General features: G+C 41.4%; 2 protein-coding genes across 6 annotated transcripts in view; one reads left to right on the top strand and one right to left on the bottom strand.

The window, feature by feature from the left end:
- The window catches only part of xpo7 (exportin 7), a 29579-nt gene extending 22750 nt beyond the window's left edge, over positions 1 to 6829 (top strand). For all 5 annotated transcript variants that reach the window (XM_046066962.1, XM_046066956.1, XM_046066960.1 and 2 more), the window contains exons 22-28: positions 1247 to 1329; positions 1834 to 2048; positions 3222 to 3360; positions 3447 to 3604; positions 4695 to 4793; positions 4886 to 5013; positions 6049 to 6829. In XM_046066962.1, the coding sequence (XP_045922918.1) occupies positions 1247 to 1329; positions 1834 to 2048; positions 3222 to 3360; positions 3447 to 3604; positions 4695 to 4793; positions 4886 to 5013; positions 6049 to 6142 (916 nt within the window). In that variant the 3' untranslated portion in view covers positions 6143 to 6829. The remainder of the gene's footprint in view (positions 1 to 1246; positions 1330 to 1833; positions 2049 to 3221; positions 3361 to 3446; positions 3605 to 4694; positions 4794 to 4885; positions 5014 to 6048) is intronic.
- Positions 6830 to 9950: 3121 nt separating this feature from the next.
- Positions 9951 to 14537, bottom strand: pbdc1 (polysaccharide biosynthesis domain containing 1). The gene is made up of 6 exons (XM_046067000.1): positions 14451 to 14537; positions 13942 to 14007; positions 12773 to 12832; positions 12418 to 12558; positions 11145 to 11256; positions 9951 to 10341 (listed from the first exon to the last, which is right to left on the bottom strand). The coding sequence occupies exons 1-6, from the start codon at positions 14478 to 14480 to the stop codon at positions 10250 to 10252; spliced, it is 501 nt and encodes a 166-aa protein (XP_045922956.1). The 5' UTR covers positions 14481 to 14537; the 3' UTR covers positions 9951 to 10249.
- Positions 14538 to 25816: the final 11279 nt, after the last annotated feature.

The raw sequence follows: 25816 nt of genomic DNA, 5'->3' as shown, positions 1-25816 counted from the left end.
ACGGCTTCATCAGGAACCTTAGCTGTTCAGTCTGCACTGTAATGCTTCTGAAGTGTTTATTTATGTTCTCTGGTGCCACAAAGAGCTCGCAGAGAAATATCTGATTATCAGATGAGATGCACCAAGATGCTTTTTTATTTTTAAAGGTCTGACCTGCGATCCAATTTTCTAATCTACTATAAAACAGCATAAAGAAAAATCTTTGTAATCTATGTATCTTTCTTTCTTAATTAAGATCCCCCTCAGCATAACAATGAACTATTCATCCTGGGGAAGAAAAAAACCTTATTAAATAATAAGCTTAGTTAAATAACTTTTAAAAAAACATTTACATTTTCTCCCAGACTGCAGCAGGTCACAGGACCTTCTCTCACTCACTAAAAGTGCTCCAGGCTGATGAACAGAGCTTCTGTACAAATGAAATCAACTGAAAACAAACTGCAGTATTAAGTACGTTACATAAGTCATGTGACGTAACACTCCCAGAGAATAATAGTTTGCCCCCCTGTGACTCAAACTGTTTCCTCACAAACTGCTTTAATCTGCTCACCTTGCTTTTCCCTTCTGACACACACACACCTCCACCTGCCTCTCTCTCTCTGTGTGATCGGCACCTGTCACGACCTATTAAGCTCTAAATCGTCCGATTTAATAATATCATTAGACTGTAAATCAACGCATGTTATGGATAATGATAAAGTGGCAGAGAGCAGGACAGAATCACTGCATTGGTTACTGCTGAGGGATCAATATGTCTCGCACTGTTTACTGACGTCAGGATAGAAACCAACACGTCACTGTGTGATTCATCAGGGCAGGTAGATGGATAGTCAGACTGATAGGTAGGTAGAGATAGTTCAGTAGGTAGATTGAAAAGTTAAAGTTCTGAAATTGTGCTAAAATCACACACAATCCTGTTGTCGGCCTGTTTTGGTTTCATACCACAAACGAACCACCAGAGTCCCCTTGGAACCAGACTGAGATCCTCCTTTTCAGGTGGTCCTGGTCCAGTTGTTTTCTTCCACACCTGAGGTTAATCAACAGCTTTCACACCAGTATAAACAAACCTATCTAAACTGAGCACCAGCTCGTTTTAACCGACCGGGTTTGGTGTGAAAGCAGATTCTTTACATGTTAGATAAATATTCCCATGTGATGAAAAGATCTCATCATCTTCAGTCACCACTTTCCTGAGACGGATAATTCATTTTTCATAACTAACCTGTGTGTTTTGGTTCTTCTGTAGATCACAGAGGCTACAGTTTGATGTGTCGTCGCCCAACGGGATCCTGCTGTTCAGAGAAACCAGCAAGATGATCACAACCTACGGTAACTTGACCAGACGCCGTATCAGAGTCTCATCAGCATATGAAACGTACTAGAACTGACCGGATAAACTTAACACACAGCCATGTCGGGCTGGAAACAAACTTGTTTTAGTTGATGCAGTGCCATCAAAGATCATTTCTTTACATCATGTTTCTACAGCGTGTATGACAGGATCAGGATCATAAAACTGTTGAATAGTTTCATGATACACAGACGCCTGAAAGGAGAAGCAAACAAGCAAAATGCAGAAACGATCTTGTATTCTGTTGTGGATATTTATATGTAACTGTTCTAGAGCTGAAATGATTTGTCAATTAATGGATTAGTCAACTGATTAATTCTCTGCAGCTACTCAACTGTGAGGGTTTTCTGCTTTTCTCTGTTTAGTATCTTTAGAATTTGAATATCTTTTGGCCTTATGTGTTTTGTATTATTATATTTGAAGATGTCACCGATCGTATCCAGCTCGTCGTCACACAAACTGTTCTGTCTTCCTTCGTGTAGGAAATCGTATCCTGACGCTGGGCGAGGTCCCGAAGGACCAGGTGTACGGGGTGAAGCTGAAGGGGGTCAGCGTGTGCTTCGCCATGCTGAAGGCGGTGCTCAGCGGAAACTACGTCAACTTCGGGGTCTTCCGTCTGTACGGCGACGACGCTCTGGATAACGCCTTACAGACCTTCATCAAACTACTGCTCTCCATCCCTCACAGTGACCTACTAGTACGTTCATCTGTTTTTATTCTGACTCTGACTTTATTACAATTATACCTACATTACTTCTGACTCTTTAATATAAGATCTAATCTTTATTAAGCACAGGCTCAGAGCTGCTGCAGGATTCTGCGCCATATAAAGACCATAAAGAAATGAGAAAATCTAATTTTTTAAAGGGGCACTGATAAAAGCAGGTTGGACCATGTTTTGACTTGCAAATTCAATTCAGTATTTTATCTTTTATAACTAGATAGTTAATAAAGTTTTGTATTTGGAGCCATTTATGAGGCTTTTCAGATAATAACCTGAGCTGGTTGGTCTGGACACAGTTGAAGTTTTGAAATGTTTTAGGGGGGTCTTTCTGTTAATTAAGGCGTCTGAGACTTCTGTTATTAAGCACTAGGGCTGCAACTAATGATTTCTGTTGCTGATTAATCTGACAAGTTATGTACTTGATTCATTGATTTAAGCTGGGGTCAGCGACTCTAACCCAAAACACGTCTTTTTGTCCACAAACATCTCCTCACGGTCTGCTAGCTGACCGTTCTGTGAGCGCTGAAAAACAATCCGGTGTTTGTACACAGCCCTCGTTAAAGAGAAAACAAATACATGACACACACATCCAGCCATGATGTGTGTTACAGTAACGTTAAATGACCTGCCCACGGACATTCACTGTCTGGAGCTGCTGTGCTGCTCTGGGACAGTCTTGTCCTCTCTGCATGGTAGCTTCCTGTTAGCACAGCAGCTGTAGCCACAGTATGCTAACCAACAACATCACTAATGTTAGCTACATTACTTGCAGTGTCGCTGTTTGCTCTGTATCATGGTATTTGTCCTGGATTTCTACAGAATCACACACCCCACCTTTAATCGTTTGGTCTGTAAAATGTCATAAAGCAGAGGCTAAAATCCCCGTCACACTTTCCAAAGCCCAAAGTGAAGTCTTCAGATGTTTCGTTTTGTCCGACCAAAACCCAGAGATAGTTTGAAGCTCCTCGCAACTGAGCAGCTGGAAATATAGGGAATGAATTATCAAAAAAGTTGCTGACTCGTTCCAGCTCTGTTGTCCAGACAGTTTTAATCACACGCCTCTAAGACAGACTTAATGAGAAATGCTCAGTCTTTTTGTCCTGCAGGATCTCTGACACACTAACCCGACTCTTCCCGTCCCTGCAGGACTATCCGAAGCTCAGCCAGTCCTTCTACTCTCTGCTGGAAGTGCTGACACAAGACCACATGAACTTCATCGCCAGTCTGGAGCCTCATGTCGTCATGTACATCCTGTCTTCAATATCTGAAGGGCTCACCGCACTCGGTAAAACACTCGGACGGCGAGCTTGAATTCACATGAGCGTGCTCATCACGGTGGTTGTTACATGTGCGTGTGTGTGTGTGTTTCAGATACGATGGTGTGCACAGGCTGCTGCTCCAGTCTGGACCACATAGTGACCTACCTGTTCAAGCAGCTGTCGCGCTCCACAAAGAAGCGTCCCACTCCGATGGCGACAGACGATCGCTTCCTCCACATCATGCAGCAGCACCCAGAGATGATCCAGCAGGTCAGAGATCAGCTCGCACATAGTTCCTCTCCCCAACCAAAACCTCAACATAACTGCAGATCTAACTGGGTCTTTATTGTAGTCATTGCTGTTTATAGTTTAATCCTTACGTTTTTGTATACTTTTTTAAAAAACAATATACATTTAAAAAATTTTTATAAATTTAAATCCCCTCATATGTGCAGCTGACAGTTTAACCACTTAAAATGTTTAGTATCCTTTTGAGGTTGCTTATTTCTTCCATTGTGGTACCTTTGCTGCCTTGTAACAATGTAGGTAATATTAATGCAGTCTTGCTTTCTTAAATGTAGTAAAACATTATTAAAATCAACGATACAAACTGGAAATAAACTAACGTTCTTAAGGCGCCTCAAGGATCCCAGTTTATGAACCACTGTGGTAAACGAACGTTACACAGCTCCTCTGTTTGTTTGTTTGTTTTTTAACTCCAGTTGCTAAAAGTTCATCGTTAATAAGAAAACAGTTATCGGTCTTAGTTTCTGAGGCGTTCTCCTTTTAATGAGCTTCATTATACAATACATAACATAGTCAACAATAAAAGAACATGTTGCACTAGATGCAGACATGTATGTTGCATTCAGGGACGTGTATGTATGTTGCATTCAGGGACGTGTATGTATGTTGCATTCAGGGACGTGTATGTATGTTGCATTCAGGGACGTGTATGTATGTTGCATTCAGGGACGCACAGGTGCATCTATTAAAAAAAAAATAAAAAAATGAAGCTTTCATATAGTTTAGATTCATTCCACACAAAGTGAGATATTTCAGGCCTTTTTTGTTTTAATCTTGATGATTACAGCTCATGGAAATCAATAAACCAGGATCTTAAAACTTATTAGAATTTTAGAAGAAAGAATTTATAAAACAGAAATGTCGCCCTGAGAGGAGCTCTGATCAGCTGAATAACTCAAAACACCTGTTCCTTTAATCTCTGTCTGGTTCTGGTGCTCACAACACATTTCCACCATATTGGTATTTATTTCAATTTTAATGTCCACCTGTGTATGTTGCATTCAGGGTCGACCCCTGACGACCGTGTAAAACTGATCCTCTGATTGTTGTGCAGATGCTGTCCACAGTGCTGAACATCATCATCTTCGAGGACTGTAGGAACCAGTGGTCCATGTCTCGACCTCTGTTAGGCCTCATCCTGCTCAACGAGAAGGTAAACATCAGACACACTCGAACGCCTCGTAAGCATAATACATAAACTGTGTGTGTGTGTGTGTGTTTAATGTACGTGTGTGTGTCCTGCAGTATTTTGCTGACCTGAGGAACAGCATCGTCAACAGTCAGCCTCCAGAGAAGCAGCAAGCCATGCACTTATGTTTCGAGAACTTGATGGAGGGAATCGAGAGAAATCTACTAACAAAGAACCGGGACAGGTAACGGCCCCGAATATCTGTACGTCTTAACTTGTGTTATTTGTTGTCGTCTACTCTGTAGTTGTCTTGGTCTGTTATCGTGTTTCTGGTTTTCATTGTTTCATTATTCTTTCATTTAGTTTCTTGTCTTTGTGTCTGTTTTTGTTTGTTTCTTATTTTATTACCCCGTTCCCTACAGGAGGCCTTTGTCTCCTGCCAGGTCGTTATTGTAAATAAGAATGTGTTGTTAAAAGAAAAAGGCTTATTGTCCTACTTCTGTCAGGATTAGGGCTGTGCGATATGACTAAAGATTCATATCCCGATATGGAACATCTTCAGTAAAGTATCATGAGTTCATCTCTAACCGTAACTCGTGACATTTCTCTGCATCATAAAGGTGTGTAACTTATGCGATTCTGGAGAAATCCAGTAACCTGACAAATGCCACGATATAAAGTGAACAACGACGCAGCAAGTAATATCACAAACTAACGTGAGAGGACGAGACCAGAGCAGCACAGCAGCTCCAGACTGCGACTCTCACAGCTCTCCTGCTGCTACAGCTAACATCACAACAACAGCACGTCTTGGTGAACTAGAAAGTAATCTTGAATGTCTGTGGACAAAAGTTACCCGACACAGACCTCATGGCTGGAACTGCTGGAGTATTGTTGTGTGGCTCAACAGACTTCTCTTTGGTGTGAGCTCCTCGTTTTAGCCTGCACGGCCTGATTCCTCCAGTCATGAGTGAGCTTCACTCTCCTCCACGTTTGTTTATCCCGAATGCAAAGTGCGGGACCACGGTGAAGTTGGATTTAAGTTGGAGATTCGGCAGATGTCTGTCAAAAATCCAACATAAAACTAACTTTGCCGTTCCCCTCGCCGAATCGTCGTATCACACAGCCCTAGTCGGGATGGACCTGAAACTTACCTACTTTTAAAATGAAACGTGTCTGTCTGAACTCAGCCCAAGATTTGTTAGGAGGCTCCACTCTGCAACAGCACTGCACAGTCAGAGTGGACCGAGTCTCACCCGTCTCACCCGTCTGTCTGCAGGTTTACTCAGAACCTGTCCGTGTTCAGAAGGGAAGTCAACGACAGCATGAAGAACTCAACATACGGCGTCAACAGCAACGACATGATGAGCTGACATTCCACACAGAGGAGTCTTATCCAGCTGCAGACAGAGCTCACCCCTCCCTCGCTCATCCACAGCCTCCCTCCCTCCCCCCTCTCTGCATCAGCCTCCCCCCTCCCTCCCTGGGCCCGGATGCCTGGGGATCATCTCCTCCCCCCGACACGACGTACGGGATCGTTGATGAAATTCAGCGAATAAACCGCCGTGCGTTGCACCTCCCTCCCTCCCTCCCTCCCCTCTCCCTTCTTGCTCCTTTTTGATATAAACATATATAAATATATACAGATCTATTTTAAAGCGATGGTCTGACTCGTCTGGCTGTCCTAACAGTGGAGGTGGGGGGGGGGTCGCATGTCTAAGCACTCTAAATCACTCGCAGAGGAAGGAGGGGGGAGTGCTGTGGATGTGGAAGGAGGCGAGGAAGGGGACGAACACCGGTAAACGTAGTAATCCGCTTCTGCCTGCCTTGTATAGAAAAACACACAGAAAAACCAAGTGTACATTTTTTTTCGTAACATTTTGAACAATGTTTATAATGATTGAATTTAAAAACACAAAGAAGAGTTGAGGAAAAACAAAAAAAACTAAACAAAAAACGGTGTGATTGAGCTTTTTACAGTGTAGTGAGTTAGTGCAGCTGTCTGTCTGCGTGGGTGGGGAGCGAGCTTTCCACAGGAGCGGGAGGACGGGTGAGGTCTGGGAGCGGGGGTGAGGGTGAGTGTTTGGGTGAGGGGGTGGGAGGGGGTGGGGGGGGTGAACTGAGCTGCAGGGTGGCCACGGGAGCACTTAGGCTGCGGAGTTGTCACGATGACGAGGAAGAAGAGGTACACACACTAACAGAGAGGGAGAGTCAGAGCATCCATGTTGTACATTTCACTGAAGTCTCTGGTTGAAGTGATGTAAATAGCCACGCCCCCTTCGCGGCAGCAGGCTCGGCGGCCTGGAAAGGGACAACGCTGCTGTTTTTCAACCGGTACTCGTCTTTGTGTCCGTTCTGACTCGGTGTCACAAACTGCTAAACAACGTCTGTCGGCTTCAAAAGCTTCCAGATAGACTTTTTAGAGAAATCATTTTGAGCGGGAGCTGAAAGAGTTAATCGATTGAAAGAGAACTCCACAGATTTATCTTGTTTTTATAAAAACGATCAAAATCAATGCAGCAGAAGCCTTTTTTTTGTTGTTTTTTTTTATTCCACACATTCTTCTTCTGTGTCACAACCTGCTGCCTACATTTCCCACAGTGCAACTCAGCGTCTGATAGCAACAGACGTCCACACCAACAGATTCTTTTCAGTTTCAGACTCGTCGTCGTCACTCTTCTCTCACAGCTCCCTCTGAGACACTAAAGCCCTGATGCTACTTTAAACCGTCTGCAGCAGAAATCCCCGACACCCGGAAACACACTGAGGGGGGAAATCACTGGAGTTCATCTTTAATCGATTAGTTGATTAAAAGGAAGTTGTCTCCTGATTCGATAAACTAATTTATTGATTCAGTCGCTTTTCAAGCAAAAGTTCAGCCGTTAGGTTTGTTTTCTTTTTCTTACAGACGGTGAACTGAATATCTTTGAGTTTTGGACTGACAAAAACAAGACCTCGGACTCTGGGAACCTAGTGATGTTTTGATGTTCCAGACTAAAGTTATCCAGTAACTCAAGAAATGAAGCCAAGAGGCCTGAATCATCTGAAACGCTTCTGACTTAAACACACAAAGTTACCTGCAGTAATAATATTTACTAATTTCTGGAATTAGCCTAATTAATAAAAAAAAAAAATCTAAATTGATCCTTTTTTCAGTAAAGCTAAAAAACACCATCATAATGTCCCAGAGCAAAAGGAGGATTAAAATGTCTCGTTTCGATCGACCAAAACCCAAAGAGATAAACTTTATAAACATGTGTGACACACGGACGCAGCGTTTGAGAAGCTGGAACCAGAGAACGTTTGGAGCTTGAGTTTGTTTCGGGGGCTCGAGGTTGGAAAACACCAGGTTTCCTTTCCCGCCGTCCCGTCTCCTCACAGCATAGCCAGGCGGCAGCGGCGTGCCGTCAGCCGTCGTGCGTACACGCTTGTCTCCCTGTGACGACCGGCGTGTAAACAACATGGTCACGGCTTCACACCCCCCCTCTGGCAGGCCGGGTGCAGTTTGACCATTTTGTTTACACTCTGGATTCCTCAGACCAGGTTTTGGGACTGCCCCCTTTAGGTCCAGCAGCGGGGTCATTTTTGTGTGTGTGTGTGTGTGTGGCTCTCTGTTGCCTGGTGTGTGTGTGTGTGTGTGTGTGTGTGTGTGTGTGTGGCGTTTGTCATGGTGCTGCAAACCCAAGATGGCGCTCAAACAGCCGAGGTCTGGGCCACCTTTATAGGAGTGAGAGATGATGATGATGATGGGGGGACAGTAGACCCGTTCAGCGCTCCCTGAAGGAACCGTTCGGTCTGAAGGACCTGCAGAACGCTGCGTGGACCTTCGGCTCGTCAGAACCGTGTACAAAGAGACGCCGGCGTTGAGTCTATTAGCAACTTGTGTTCCTCTCTACGATGTTGCTGCTAACTGTTTGTGACAACTAGCTCATTTCTAACCTGTCAGCACTCATGGATGTTCATGGAGTTTCTCAGTTTTGGTTTGTGTCCCTGATGTGAATGTGCTGGGTCCATAGAGTGAGTAGCTGTTTGAGTTGTTTGGATGTCTGCTACATATAGTGTAAGCATTGTGACTGCAAATAAACCTCATTGATTTTTACCTCCACGCCTCTCTCTGTTTGTTCTGAGTCCGTCGTGCAGCAGCCAGCGGAGGAGGAGGCCACAGCTGACGGGATGTAACCTCATGAAATAGAATACAGTGTCTCCACAGCTGCAGCAGTCTGTCTGTGCAGTGAGTACTCTGCATCAATCAGCTCCTCAATATCACTTCAGTAAGAAACATCTGCTGGGTTTTTTAACAATTTGTTAGATTTCTCTTTTACTAAACATTCAATTTGTACAAGAAAATAATTGCTCGTGGCTGCAGTGTCTCTTCAGGCATTGATGGACCTTTTTAACCTAAATTACGGTGTTTCAACAGGATGAGTTGGTTTTCTAATAAAGTTTATTTATAGAGCACCTATAAAAACAAAGTGCCTCAGAGAGAAAATACACGAGGCAAAATAAAATAAGTAAAACAGTAAAATAAGCTCAGATAAAATCAGGATATGCCTTCAGATAAAAGTGTGTTTTAAGACGAGACTGACGATCTAAATTTCCTCAGGCCGGTTGTTCCAGGGCCTCCGTCCCCTTTAGTTAGAGACCCAAAGGCTCTAGAAGTTAGAAGAGCCAAAATATCAGGAGTCAGGTCAGGTAGAGCCTTAAAAGTAATCAATAAGATCTTAAAATAAATCCTAAAATAAACAGGAGAAAAACAGGTGACGTGATCGGACTTCCTGGTTCTGGTGGAGTCGATTCAGAGCAGACAAGAGGCTGGTGCAGTAATAAAGATGTGAGGAGATAAAAGCAGGTCCAACAGTTTCTGCATCTCTAACCTTAGATTTAGTTTTAGCAACATTTCTGGAGGTGATAAACTGGACGAGCTTTGTGACGTTATGTCGACGCACCTAGAGCTCTTGCAACAGGCTGGACATGTGACAGGTGACCAGTAGGTGGCAGTATTTGTCCTGTGAAGTGTTGGAGTGCAGTAACAGTGATACTTCATCTACTGTTGAGAATGTCTGAGAAAAATGTCTTGTAACGTCGGAAGGATTTATTAATGAGAAACTGAGCAGGTTTTCTTCATCTGTTAGCTCATTAAACTGAATCCAGATGTTTGTGATGAACACCGACACTCAGCAGTAAAATGTAGCTGACTTTTTATTTGTCGTTTCCTTTTACGGGCAAACAAAATGCAACTTGAACGTAATTACAAAATAAACAGACCACTTCAGTTTGGCACAATCAAACTTTACAGTAAATACAAAACGTGTTGTCCAGACAGAGCGGAGGAAACGGAGCAGCTGTCAGACTTCAGTATAACAAAAAAAACAGATGACGTTTTCAGAAAACGTGACGTGTTGAGTGAAAATAAAAGGATGAACCCTCAGGAGGCGGGAGGACGTCCTGCTGATGGTGCGCGGGGCTGGACGGGCCTGAAGCTAGCTCTTTGAACATTTGGACATGAAGACGGTGTTGTTGAAGCCTTCTCTGTTACGGGCGATTTCAACAGCAAAGAACTGAACCCTGGTGGCTGAAAACAGGAAGAAATACAGAGTCAGTTTTCTCCTGTCGCTATGGTAACGTTATTAGTAGTACACTTGTTAAAGTCATCTAAACCTAAATCAGTCAGTTAGTTGAGGACAAAACAACGTCAGACTCGTGTTTCTAAAGGTCGTCTGTTACAGGTCATTTCTCTGTTTTCACATTCAGGCCAAATTCAAACTGCACGTCACAATTTCACTAACTTTTACCCCATTATTAAAAGTGATCAGTGAAAACAACTTCTCAGATTATTAATGCAAGAAACAAACTTTACTGCAACATATAGGTTTGTTTAATCAAGTGTAACAAACACTACAACAGTAATTATGAGTGGTTATCATGTAGTGTATTTTAAAGTAATCATTGTCGAATCCTTTGAGGCTCTGTTTATTATGTAGAGCACTAAACTACCAACTCTCAGGTCGTGGGTTCGAATCCCACTGAGATCACATGAAACTCTCAGGGTGGTGGTTCTAACGTTTCAGGCAAATTACACAACAATACCTACATGTACCTTAAGCAAAGGTTTCAGAGATGATCAGTTAGGAGCAAAGAGCATAGTGAAGGTTTAAGGTATAAAATCTTATCCGAACTTGTGCAGGTACTTTGTATGAACGTGATGTATTTTAATGTGAAACGTCTTTCTACATGTTTTAATACTTAAAGTCTGATGTACTTAGTTATAAAAAAAAATTAGTTTGTTTTTTTTGTTGAAAGAGTAATTAAATATTACCACATTCTGGTGTATAAAGTACCACAGCGACAGAATTAAACAGTAATACTGTGTCTCACCAAATATGGTGTTCTCCTCTGTGTAGTCCTTCTCACAGTCCAGGCGCAGCAGAGTGCCGTAGTTGAAATCTTCAACGAGACCTTCAAACTGGTTACAGAACGGACGCCATCTCTGCGCACACAGTCAGACAAACACTTGAGTACTTTAATCACTTTACAGTACTAAATACAGTACTACTGCCGCTCTGTTACTGCACCAGGTTTACTGTCATGGACGAGTTCTGCTGCAGAATTATATTCCTCTGTGGTTCAACCAGGATGTGAAAGATGTACATGTATTAGAGGGAAGTACATTAAGTACATTTACACGCTGAATATAAAATAATCTGAAGACATTCTTTAGGAGCAGTAGGCGCCCAAATCCTCCAGTTTTAGTATAACCTGACATCAATCTTTAAAAATATGCAAATGGTCTTTTTCTTTTACATAAACAGCCACCTTGATTCAGATCCCTCAGATTTATTTTTAAAATAGTGAAGCAGATCGATCCTGAAAGGAGCATTTCGGCGCTCTCTAGTGGACAAACTGCTAAATGGCCTCGACCTGCGTTTAGCATTTCTGACATGTCTTGTTCCTCGTCGGCCGACATACAGACGGGGACAACCTGAAGGACAAAGCTGAATCACAGTAAATAAAAAGGCTGCGGTCTTTACAGTCACCTGATCTCAACACAGTTTCACACCTGAGGAAGATTTTGGAGCAACGTGTGAGACGATGCTCTGCAGCAGCATCTCCACATCACCAGATGATATTTAAACTCATGCCTGAGAATCTTCATGTTTTTCAGTTTTCTTCAGTGACAGCTGTCTGTACAGCCATGCTAACAGCTAACAGCTGATTCAGCTGCTTTTAATGTGGAAATTTTGACCACATGAACAAATATAGGCTAAAAGTAACTGAAGATGTAACTCCACGGGAACATACTTCCCGTTTTGATTCCCCAAAATACTCGTGAGGGAAGTGGCATTTTTTGAAACCTCTGACTACGCTCAAACACTTGATCATTAACATCATTAACTTTATGTTTTCAGTGCAAATTTGTCAACAAAAGCAGCAGCTCTATTTATTTTGTGTGCAAACGACACCCGGCCCACATGCAGAGCTGCAGATCCAACCTCAGAACCTGAAACACATCGAAAATCTGTCAGTTCTTCAGATTTTGGTTCAGGTGATGTTCCTGTGCAGCTGCTTCGTGTTGACACTAAATTGAAGGAAAAGGCTTTGCAGTTTTGTTTACTCCCTACAGCGTGGAAGTGCCTGCTGGCACACTGACCTCTTTGGCCTCGTCAGACTTCAGGTCGTCTGGTTTCAGCAGCTTTATGTCGAGATCTTTGAAGGTCTCTCTGAAGGACGAGTAGATTTTGTCATCCAGTTTCGTCAGTTTCAGGAACTTCGGATCGACTGATGAAATGAGCTGAACACAGAAGAGAGTATTTGATAAAGCTGTTACTTACTTATGTACTTTTACTTGTCATGGAGTATTTTTACATTGTTGTATTTGTAGTTCATCCACCGCTGCTTCTAGACTAAACATTACTGGACACAAGGAAATAAACTAAACATACTAAATTTAAGACAAACGTGTGGGTTAAAAATACTTCATGCTAAATGGTCAACAAAGGTCTTACATTGAAGTATACTTCTGCGTGGTTGTAGGCCTTCATCGCCCACATGACCTCAAGCCGGGGCTGAAAGAAGAAAAAGGTGCACAGAAGGTCAAAGGTTAAACGGTTTCGTGCTGGCTCTCAGCCCAGTGCATGCTGGGAGTTCTCTCTGCAGCTCCGTTTCTCAGCAAAAACACATGTAGGTGGAAAAGTAACATGAATCATCAGGCTGTATGTGCAGCTGGTGTTCTGAGCTGTAGGCCAGACTTCATTTAAAAAGAGACTAAATTTAGGTTTCTGGGTATTACAGCTGCTGCGCCACTCCGGTCCCAACACGGTTTGTGGCTCACAGCTAAATGTGACAAACTGATCAACAGAAAATTAAACAACTATTTTAATGATTGTTTATTAATAATTTAATTAATTATCATGTAAGACACCCCCCCCCCACACAGTTTCCTGGTTCAAGCTTATCAAATGTGTAAATTTTCTGCTTCACACTAGAGCTGGAGAATAAAATAATAATAATAATTATTTGATTATATAATTTACAACAAATGTTTGATTTAATGCATTTGATATTGATGTTTATTTTGTTGAGGGGGGAAAAAAAAGTTTATTGCATATTTGTTGAAAACTGATTTTATCATAATAGTTTTGAATGTTCGTCCTCATATTTGTGAAGAGATCCACTGTTTCATCACATCAAGTGTTTGTTCTGACCAGAAAGAAAAGTTTGAAACCACAATTAACCGTCTGGTTTCTTCAACTTTCACTCAGGAGCAAAAATCAGCCTTTAAACTCGACAGAAATAATGAATTGACAATTATCCTGATAATTTTTGACTGATATGAAATTTGTAATCGTGAGAAAATTTTTGGAGCTATCGACCGGCCCTACTTCACAGTGAACTGAAACTTTGTGTTTTGGACTGTTGGTTGGATGAAACAAGACATGGACTCTGTGTGACTGACACTTCTCTCTACTTTCTAAAGACATATTTACTGAACCAATAATACCAATAATGAAAACAATGGCTGCAGCCCTACATGTCATCTTCACCTCCAAACAAACATGCCTGGGTTTCTGCCTCAGGTTCGTCATGAGACAATAAACACTTTTTCACACATTAATACCAGATTCCTTCACTTTGATCCTTGCATGCAGCTGGAGGTGTAAAAATGTTCACTTACATCGTTTCCGTAAGCCTCTGCAGGAAGAGACAGAGCATGTGCAGCTGCTGACGCTCCCTCCAGCCCCTGTGAACCCAAACACACTGTAACTACACCAGGAACTACAACAGTGTCACACTGAAACATGTCCTCTGTCAGCTGAGTGGAACTTATAAGTCATTATAATAGTATTCACACGGAGGGGCCTACAGCACCTAAGACCAGGACTCAAACATAATAAAGCGGTCCTGATGTCCTGATTCATGACATGAGCCACAGATCGGCGTCAGTAAACACACATGACCTGTCAGAGTTCACTGTTTATCTGCAGGATTGTCTCCACACGTGCTTTCTCCTCGGCTAGCTAGCGTTAGCTTAGTTAAGCTAACTATCCTGCTGCGGTAAAACGTTGAACTTTCACTTTCTTAATTTCTCAGACTCGTTACAGACTCTCTGATGAGACAGTTCACATGTAAACAGCTTTAACAGACAGGTAATATAAACACATTAGTTCACAGGTTGAGTCCTACCAGAGAGGCCAGTCCATTATCCGACGCCATTTTTCTCAGCCAAAGATCGTTTGTAGTTCGAGATGGACTACTGTGTTGTCTTGTACTGTACGCATGCGCGTTATCGCCCTATTTTGTCTCTTCAAAGATGAAGAAATATTGTCACATGTTAAACAGATTATAGGTTTACAAATGTACAAATCGCTGTTTATTTTAGATATTCTACCAACATGCATCAGTGGGGCTCCCAGCATTTACATTTTTTTAATCATAATTTCACCTTTTTATGCTTAATTATGACTTTTTTAAAATCTAAATTTGGATTTTTTATCACATTTTTGACTTTATCTCTTACTTTAGCCTAAGATAGTTATGCAACACATTTAGTTATGACTTTTTAAATACCTTTTATATCATAATTTTGTTTTAAATAAAACTTAATTGTATTTTTTTTGTTTGTTTTTTACTGCCGTATATGGGCTTACAGACTAATGTACTCATAATCCATTTCTGGGTCAAACTGAATTGAAGAACTCAAAGAGCTTTGTTTAAGTATCTTATAAGTGTGACTTTTTATTTCATAATTTTGACTTAACATTTTATTTTTTTTATTTTACTGGCATAAATGTTGATTTCCTCCACACCTCCTCATGATCTGTAAAAGAGACATATTATTCCATATATGGCTCCTGTTGGATCTTTACATTAACAAACCATTTTAGGCAGACATGTCAAACATGTTTTATTGTAAAAAATAAAAATAAAAAAAATAAATACAACTCTTTATGGCATATTTTAACAATCAGAATCATAAAATAGTGTTGATACAGTATTTAGATTACAGTAAACCAAAAGAAAACAAACCAAATACAATTCAAAAATGTGCAGGGCTTATTGAAGCAGTGTAAATAATTCCAAAAAAGAAAAAAAGTGTTGAATGTGTTGCATGGACTTTCCTAAAAGCTTGAGGTCATTGTTCCCTCAATTAATATGGGGCCTTACATTTAAATATTTATATATCTATGAATAAAGTGCTTACCTAACATAATTTAAATTTATCCGAATATCTACACCAACTTTAATCAACATCACATTCAGAGAGTGAATTTCTACAAATTACAGTTATAGAAAAACAGTTAAGGAAAAAATGTTCCACAGTCTTAATTTCGCTCTCACAGAATCCACGAGTTGTCATTCATTTCATGTAAGAAGTGATTAGATGGATGAATGTCATTTAAGTCACTTCATTAATTTCAGGTAGGATTGGCTAAGACACGTTTTGTTTCCTTATTGTCATTGCCTCTTCCTCACGAAATTCTTGAGAACATATTTTCTTTTCAGCTGGTTAAGATAGTATTAAAACATTTCTTAAAAACGTGTTAGTGAACTGCTTACTGGACAAGTCCATCCCTTTAATACAGAGCGGTCTCATCTCTGATACAATATTAGAGAAAATCATTGTTTTTCGGGGCCTTTATCACTTATCGTCAGACAGAGTGAACCATCTTGCTTCTTCCTACTCTCTGTGCTCAACTTTGACACTTTGCTAATGTTCCCTGTTTTAAAGGGCCAGTGCCAGAATTAAATAGAAGTTACTTATTTTTTTCATATTCAAAATGAAAATGTAGGTATTTAATTGTATTGACCCAATTTGTTTTTCTATAAATCCAAAGGCTGAAAAAACTATTAAAACAGTTTTGTCGTTTAAAACTCGTCACTTTATCCTTTGCATATGATATGATCTGTAAAATTAGCAGATTATTAGTATAACTTTTTGGGATTTATGTTTTTTTTTGCACTTGCATCTACATTAGATTTTTTTCCTACACTGTAGCTTATGTTTTGTTTTGTGTGCATGTACTTCTATCTCCTCCGTAGTATTATGTTGTACTGCTGTAACTTTATAAAATTATTTTGAAAAAGTTAAGTAGATAAAAACAAACAAAAATGAAAACAAGTCATGATGTTGAAGCTTTAGTCTTAAAAGTTAGGGGTGGAAATCACCAGATGCCTCACAATACAATATTATCACAATACTATATTAATTACCTTTTTTTTCCAACTTAGTATGTCAGAAAAACTGTCAACATCTCTTTTATCTACTATCACTAAGTGATGCTATTGAGTTTTCTAATGTAGTGAAAAAGCAATAGATCTTATTCTAGTACCAAACATTTAAATTCTCATGTGAAATTTTTATTATAAAAGACCGAGACTTGGCGTCCACATATCAAAAGCTATTAAAAGTTATTAGCTCTACTTTCATATATATATATATAGACAACATTCCTTTAACTTATTTAAACACAAATCATTGATCTGAAAAAAAATACAAAAAAAAGCTTTAGTAACTAGATTGCAGCACATATTAACCAATTAAACTTGATTTATATTTCTGCCGTAGGCTGCTTGCTTGCTTGCTTGCTGCTATACAAGCAATCCCAGTATATGCAGAGACTATGGGATATATGGATGCTTCGAAACCCATCATCAACACTGACAAAGAAACAACTTCTAGCTCAGTGTTCTAACATCCGCAAACGGCAGCTCCTATCACAACTACAGATTGATGAGGTACAACAAATATGCTACGGCAAGGGGGAGCCAGGCCCCAAAGTACCCTCTGAAAGTCTGCTAGAAGATGTGAATGCAGCACTACATACTATCCCTACTAAACCCATAACCGAGACCAATGAGGAGAAAGAGGCATGGCAGACCAATCTGTGCACCGCCTGGATTGACTACAAGAAAACCTACGACTCAATGCTTGGAAATGTACAAGATACACCAATAGCCTTCATCAAGAACTCAATGGGGCTGTGGAAAACAAGTCTGGAAGCCAACTCAAAGCCAATTGCACAAGTCACCAAGTGCGGCTAGTGAGTGTCAAGGCCACTGTCCAGGATGAAACAATGAAGATGAAGGGCTTAGTGAATACCTCAGGCAGCAGAAAACTATATATATATAAAAAATCCTGTGTCATCCTGTCGTCAGCTCGGGTCCTCTACCAGAGGCCTGAGAGTTTGAGGGTTCTGCGCAGTATCTTAGCTGTTCCTAGGACTGCACTCTTCTGGGCAGAGACCTCTGATGTTTTACCTGGAATCTGCTGTGGCCACTCTCCCAGTTTGGGGGTCACAGCCCCCAGTGCTCCAATCACCAATGGCACCACTGTTGCTCTTACTTTCCACATCTTTTCTAGCTCCTCTATCAGCCCTTGATATTTCTCAAGCTTCTCCTGTTCCTTCTTCTTGATGTTGCTGTGGCTTGGGATTGCCACATCTATCACTGCAGCATTCTGCTGTTGGTTGGTTAGCCATCACCAGTTTGTCAGGCTGGATGTTCTGAGAGATATATATATATCTCAATTTGTGTCTTGCTTGGACCATCACCTGCTTCTGCTTCAAAGTCGGCACCATAAAGGTACATTTTAAGTAGATTCCTCTTTCCACAATTTTGGCACTGAAATATTTTCTCTGGTTAATCTTTTGTGTGATGTAGATACAAAGCCAGAAAATCATTTTCCATCTCAGAATCAGAGAACCAGAAAGACAAATATCCAATTAAATTTGTTGATCTGCGGTTATGTTGACATAAACTGAACTAATCTGCAGAGGCACTTTGGGTTCAGGACATCTGATTGACATGAAGTCCAGGTCCAGGTGGAGGAGGTGGCTGAGTGTGCAGCAGAAGGAGTGGAGGAGTCTCAGTGTGTCTGCAGAGACTGTGTAGAAGGACAGAGCAGCAGCAGAGCAGTCCAGATCCACTGATGATACTCTGTCACATCCAGAGGAACACACAGGGATGATGGTGGACTTGACTTTGTGTCTGACAGTGGAGCTGATCTCAGAGCAGTTCAGACTGCAGCACTGTTGGGATTCCTCTGTCAGTCGCTGCTGGATGAAGCTCTCCTCTCCACTCTACCTCCCAGTAACATGGCCCAGTCAGAGCCTCTCCACACACAAGCTGCTGCTGCTGCTTCAACCTCTCTGGATCATCAGGACACAGCTGATCCTCTCTCAACACCACCACCTTTCTGATTCCTCGCAGTCTGACGGAGATCACTCCTTCCAGCTGATGAGAGAAGAAGAGAAACAGCAGAAGTCATAAATCAGAGTTTGCAGAGACTCCCTTCATCAGCTGTCAGTCAGTGATGCAGCACATCCAGTATTTCACGAACAAGTACCACGCCAATGTAGGGTATAAAAAGCTAGTTTATTCAGATAATGGGGGCTCATAAGTAGCTTGCTTATCACTCCCTTTACTTACTAAGTGGAGATGGGCTCTTCAAACGTTGCTGAAGTTGTTGCGGATATAACTAAGGTAGGCATAGCAAGATAAATAACTGAGGATTTTGATAGTATGGTCTGGGATCCATTGACTGGAGGCGGAGGAAGCAGCTTAGATGCTGAAAGAGTGACTGGAGTATAGTTCGGGTGAAATACTGGATTTGGCAAAGGATGGTGATGGAACCAGAAGAGTGTGGCAACTCTGCCTGATTCTGTAGTGAAAATTAGGTCTTGTGGAGAAGCGTGATGGTGTAGTCTGTGTCTGGATGGATTCGAAGGGCTCAGATAAGAGTTTTAAAAAGGAAAATGGGATGACAGAGGCCAAGCTAGTTTGTTTTGCTTTTTTGAGGTTTAATTTGATGGTTTCTGAGGAGTGGACAGAAATGTTTGAGAGGCCTGTGTGCCGGGTAGAATCGTAGCTGGATGAATTGGTGGTGAATTCTGAGCACCCTAAAAAACAAAGAATGCGAGGAGGAACATTGCTTTGAGGGTTGAATCGATAGAGGGAAATAAATATCATGCGCAGAAAATTTGGATGCAAGGATGCGAGGAGGTCTGATGTCAGGGGTAGTCGTTTTGGAGTGAGCTGAGGTTCTGTTTTTCGGAGATCTTTTATTAGCATGTGGACGTGGGGGAGAGAAATTTAAGGAGCAGGTGGTCCGGAAATAAGTTTGATGAAGAAGTTTATCCCACTAAGTTATATGTGAAGGGTAGATGTTCTAATTTTAAAGATGGCAGGCCGAACGAGGTATAGAATGTTCTGAAACTACACCATCCTGAATAATACGATGAGAGGGTTTTAGGAGCGAGACTAATGAGGGGAGATGATTGATAGTCGTGATGCAAAGACCTGGTGATGAAGCTGTGGGTTCAGGTGAAAATCATGGTTGAAAACTGAGGGGTGTTTGATGGGGGTCCGAGTCTGGTGCCAAGAATTTGAATTTTTGAAAAGAGAAATAGGATAGGAAGTTCTGCCATGTATAATGAATTGGTGTTTGGCTGAGATCAAGGTCAGTCAGCGGACGAACTTCATGATGTCGACTGGGAGCGACCTTTGTTTTTTATGTCAACGGCAGTGTGGTTGTCTGTGTGTACAAGAATGACCTTTTTGGACCACTTATGCCCCCACTATAAGTCGTATTCAGCTTGGGTTATGTGGTCAACATAAAAGAAAGAGATGCCGTTCCAAGAATAAAGGAAGTCGCACCACAATCTCAGTGGATAGGGATAGTAAGCAGGAGAGGAAGGATCGGCCTTGTGGGAAGATGCGGATGGCGAAATTTAGCATACGAATGTGAGGCGGACTGCAAAGTAATAAGAATTGTGCTGAAAAACATTGAAATAACCTTAAAAGAGGCACAGCAAGGGCGGACTTGAGGTTATGGCAAGTGGATGATGAATCGGGAATAGCATGATGCCTTTATGGAAAACCGAAAGTGAAACCATGGATGAGGAAGTCGACAAACTGGCAGTCAGGATGGTTTCTTAGGGTGGATTTAAGGGTGTGGATATTGATAGGTGTTTTGAAGTACTTGCGTAGTCATAGACCATGCTTGCTAGGTTAGGGGGGCAACTGGTTCTGGTGTGGATGCCACTACAGAAGGAACAGGTGTGGAGGAAACCCCAACTAGAGACGTTGCAACCTAAATTGTTGAAGTTATTACAGACCATTCTGCCACCCTGGTACAGCATGGGCCTACCCCTTTTATCTACACCACTTGGAACCTGAAGGTGGCATGCTGTAGGATAATAGGTGGTTTTGGGATGATTAGAGGTAAAGGCACAGCGGAACTAAGCCTTGGAAAGATGAGCAGGTTGTTGATGGATGAGAAGGGGTGCCACACAGGTTGCTAGCCAGGAAATACATGACAATAAAGTTCTGAGTAAAAGGTGCCCCAGTAGGTGCCCTGACTAGATTGCTTGAGGTGGCCCGCGGCCTGGGATGCAAAAAGGACATGATGTGAATAAAACAGTGCCGCCGAACCACAGAGCCAAATCCAAGATGATGGAGAGGTAGTGTCGAACCCAACACTTCAGTGGGGGAAGACTAAACAGATGCTGTCATAGTAAAGGGAAAAAGCAAATTCTACAGCCCTGAATTCCATTGAACGTGAAGGTAAGGGATTCATAAGCTGGGTGCCATGGTGTGTTAAGAGCTTCCTAGGGCTGGTGGTGGTGCTAATGGAAGGCTAGAGAAGAAGTGCAAGGCTGAGGTAAGTATTTGTTGTCCAAGAGAAGGTTCCATGGGAGGAGAAGGACGGAGAATCTGTTTGACGCATTACTGCGTGTGCTTGGTGGAGTCTGGCTAGAGCTGTTGGATGGAAAATAGTGTAGGATGATGTGCTGAGGAATTTGGATAATGGAGTGCAGTCGCGGTGGATGAGTGGCTAGGAGTGGGTGTGACTATGCGCGGAGAAAATTCAGAGACCACAGACTGATCATTGTACAGATCGCAGTCCAAAGTGCTGAGAGCCAGCTCAAAATCCATGTTAAGCTAAGTTATGAGTAACTTTTTTTTTTTTAGAAACTTGGGTGTGTCTAGATGAACAGTCGTGATAACTGAGGCAAACGGGAGAGAAAGGCGTTGGATTAATTTATAGACTTATGAGGCGTGGGTGGTTGGATTAGTGAGAGAGAGCGAGAGAGAAATAGGCGTGGCCGTGTTCCTGAACTTTAGTTATCAGAATGTAGCCAGCTTCCTTTCAGCTGTCATGTTAATGTACTGGAATGGACACACTGAGACCTGCAGAGACTGGGCATCAAGTGTGTTTACTCTGCAGATTTTACTCAAGGTCACTGTGGAAATAAGGTGCTGACAGTCCCTGAACGCACCATGACTGCAGGGACAGAGACCCTCTACTGACCTCAAAGTCTCCAGTCTGCAGTGTGGACTCTCCACAAGATCAGACAGCAGCTTCACATCTAACTCCTGCAGGTTGTTGTTACTCAGCTGCAGCTCTCTCAGATGAGAGGGGTTGGACTTGAGAGCTGAGGCCAGAGAAGCACAGCTGATCTCTGACAAACCGCAGCCGAACAATCTGAATAAAGAATAAATGATGGAGATAAAAATCCATGATCAGACATTATTTGTGAAAACACATTGAAATCAACAGAAACCAAAGAAATATTTCTACTTCAGCAGAAAACCTGAACAGTTTAAAAAAAATATTAGTTCAGAGGATCTTCTGTATACAGATTTGACCATTTACCAAAAATTAGAAACATTCATTTACTTTAACGAGTAACAGCGAACATTTTCTACAGTTTCTTTAAGAAACACAAGTGTTTGTAACTGCAGACTAAATTTAGTACAAGAAACATGAAAATATGAACAAAAGGACATTTACACCTTTATGGATGGAAGTTATGTATGAACAGAAATAAGATTCAATTGTTAATTAAACATATCGGATCTACAATAGTAACAGAGAGTCAGTGAACTGACCGCAAATTCTCCAGTCTGCAGTGTGGACTCTCCAGAAAACCACACAGCAGCTTCACTCCTGAATCCTGCAGGTTGTTGTTGTCACTCAGCTGGAGCTCTCTCAGATGGGAGGGGTTGGACTTCAGAGCTGAGGCCAGAGAAGCACAGCTGATCTCTGACAAACTGCAGCCCAACAATCTGAATAAAGAATAAATGATGGAGATAAAATCCATGATCAGACATTATTTGTGAAAACACACTGAAATTAACAGAAACCAAAGAAATATTTCTACTTCAGCAGAATGTATGTAACTTATGCATGAACATATATTTTGCAACCATTTTTTGAGTCAGTGTGAGTATTTTTTTTACAACTACTCGCACATGTGCGACTTGTAAATTTGACAATTTATTTTTAATTTCATGTTAAAATTCAAGGAGGGAGTTATTTGTCCACTGTATGTAAGAGGGGGTGGGCCCATGAGTGGTTAGTGACCTGTTTGGGTAACACCATCTACACTCGGAGTCGCTCAGCGATTTCAATACCCGGATATTCTGGATACAAGATAAGCTTCCATAAGAGTGAGATTCCCTCTATAAATGCCTCATCTAAGAAGGTATCACTGTCTTTTCACACATTCAGCGTTGTTTCCGAAAGTTTTAGGTACTCGGTTTGTTTATCAAAACTTAATTTAAGAATATTTTTGCCAAAAATGCTCGGCCTCGAATCGATAAATGTAAATTAGATATAACTCGCTAGTCCACATTACCCTTGTCCATAATTGGCCGTATCAACCTTATAAAAATGTGCTTCTGCCTAAATTTCTGTATTTATTCCAGCATATCCCAATTTATTTTAGGTTATTAAGGTTTCTTCGGTTGACTCCCTCAACTCTGACCCGACAGCCCACCTGAAGCAGACTTGGGAGCGGGAACTTGCTGGACTAATATCCGACATCTCTGATCTAGGTTACTCTTCGTCTATGTGTGCCAGATACGACCTATCGCAATGTAAGGGTTCATTCAGAGTGTCCCGCTTGGAAAAAATCTATCCAGATACCACTGACAGTTGCAACAGTTGCAGTCTCCTGCTACCCACACTCACAAATGGTCCAGCCCAAATTTATTTGATAACTGGTGTCAAATATTTGGCACAATGGGGACACATTTTGGTATGAACCTCAAACCTGAACCATTTACAGCTCCATTTGGAATTCCACCAATTGCACCAATCGATCTCCCACTGACAGAGGCGAGTTCTCGCTTTTACAACTGTTAGCTAGACTTCTCATTGTATTTAGGTAGAAACACGTTTTCCCCCTTCACACAGTAATTGGCTCAGGGAATCCAGAACCATATTAAACTTAAAAAGATCAGATTTTCATTTGCAGACCCAAGCAAATACTTCAGCAGCACCTGGAGACCCTTTCTTGAGTACCTGGATAAAGTTACCGTTACCACTATGGTTATACTTTCTATTTGCTCTAAGTCAGTTCGTGGTTAACACAAGCAGGGTGGGAATGTGGGTGGGTGGGATCCTTCGACATGGAATAGAAATTGACAGGTTAGGAGGGGTTATGTCTTGCCCTTACGCTTGTTCAGTTGCATACATTCTTCATGGTCATTAAGCAGTAAAATCACTAAAAACATTTCAAAAGGAAGAACAAATGTCTGATCTACCTGTTGAACACCTGGAGGAGAAGTTGTAAGCTTGTAATCTTGCTGACAGAGCTGACAAAGCATGACTTAATATTTTTAACAAATCGACATCTTGATGTAGTTATTTTGGCATCAGTTTGATCACAGTAAAATGTTTGTTTTGTTTTCATTCAGCTGTAGTAATGGCTAGTTGTGTTTATTCGCATTGTCGCGTTGTGTGTGAACACTCATGCGAGTAGTCCAGCGGTTAAACTCACGTGATGAAAGCGATGTGAGTTTAAAAATTGTGTTGTGTGTAAAACCAGCAGTGACATCATCAAAGTCCCCAAAATAGCTTCATACGTAAGTCATCTAAAGTTTACAGTTATATTAACATGTTTATGTTATTATGTACCATAACTACCTTTAAGTACCTGTTCACAATCAGTACTTCTTGTGTTAGAAATATTTTCTCTAATAATGTAATCTAATAAAGGGGTGGTGATGGTACAATGGATAAGCCACATACCTTTGGTGTGAAAGACCCGGGTTCAATCCCCCACTGTGACCCATCTACCCATGTGTCCCTGAGCAGGACACTTAACCCCTAGTTGCTCCAGAGAGCAATTGTAAGTCACTTTGGATAAAAGCGTCAGATAAATATACTAGACACATTATTTAGTACTTACAAAGTTTCTTACCTGTTCATATTTTTGTGTTCCTTTTTGTAGTTTTACAACTTACATATTTCCTTTAAATCCAAAAATCCTGTGAAACACACCAACCTGCCTGTTCCTTGAGAATGCAATGCTGGAAAATCTGCTAAGTTAGCATAGCTGTAAAACACATTGCCTGCAACAACATTTAGAGAGGACAGCATGTTATGTATAAACATGAATAGAGTCAGTGAACTGACCTCAGAGTCTCCAGTCTGCAGTGTGGACTCTCCAGAAAACCACACAGCAGCTTCACTCCTGAATCCTGCAGGTTGTTTCCAGTCAGGTCCAGCTCTTTCAGATGGGAGGGGTTGGACTTCAGAGCTGAGGCCAGAGAAGCACAGCTGATCTCTGACAAACTGCAGCCATACATTCTGAATAAACGATACATGGTAGAGATAAAAAAAATCCATCAGATGTGTTCAGGTTTTAATGGTGGAGCTCAACATTATTATGTCCTAATAAATGAGCTTTTCCCTAAAATGAGTAAGACTTTGTCATTGTGTTATTGTGGATCATCATAATGTCAGCACAACATTCATACACCTACTCATGTCAACACAGATCAATAACATGCGGCTGATCTCAGGTCAGTCTAGAATAATCACAATAAATAATTCAGACATGTTGCTACTTCTGTTTCTTCTAATTCAGAATAATCATGTGTTATTTTTTTGAAAAATATTAAGACTGATTTTCTATAGAATTCCAAAATGGCCAATATGAATTAAAAAGGCTTTATGAAATGAATAATACTTTAAGTGAACCCACTGCAGCTTTACGATTCTTTGGGAGTCCAAGGAGGGAGTTGGAAAGGCCTCTAAGGCCTCAGATTCTACCAGCTTAAGTCCTATTTGTTTTGTTTGTTTTGTTGACAGTAAGTGCCAGTGTTGGAGACTGGCCAGGCAAGGCATGAACTTTTCACCTTTGAAAAGATGATCTTATTGTCAGGATCATGAAGTCTGAAAAACTGACGAAAATAACTGTTTCCTCTTTGACTGCTCTAGCAAGGAGAAGAGACTGAAAGTACACACACACAAAAACCTTCTCCTTAGCCTAATGTGATGAGATAAGAGAAAAAAAGATGGAGGGACTATTTTTTAAGGACCAAAAGATGCCAACTTTTCATTTTCTGTATAAATTTATGTCTGCATACAGCCTACAGGGGAGGTCAACGGTGGCACCGAAATCAAACACCGAAAATAAATTGATCCACTCTGATGCGAAAGCTGCACACTAACTATACATCCGTTAGGGCCAAAAAGAACTTCAGAACTAAGTCATCATATGCTCACGTCACCACCAAGCCATGCAGTGGTAAAG

The sequence above is a fragment of the Micropterus dolomieu genome, linkage group LG13 (genome assembly GCF_021292245.1).
Source record: "Micropterus dolomieu isolate WLL.071019.BEF.003 ecotype Adirondacks linkage group LG13, ASM2129224v1, whole genome shotgun sequence".
Classification (NCBI taxonomy): domain Eukaryota; kingdom Metazoa; phylum Chordata; class Actinopteri; order Centrarchiformes; family Centrarchidae; genus Micropterus; species Micropterus dolomieu.
This window is presented reverse-complemented; position numbering and strand designations above follow the sequence as displayed.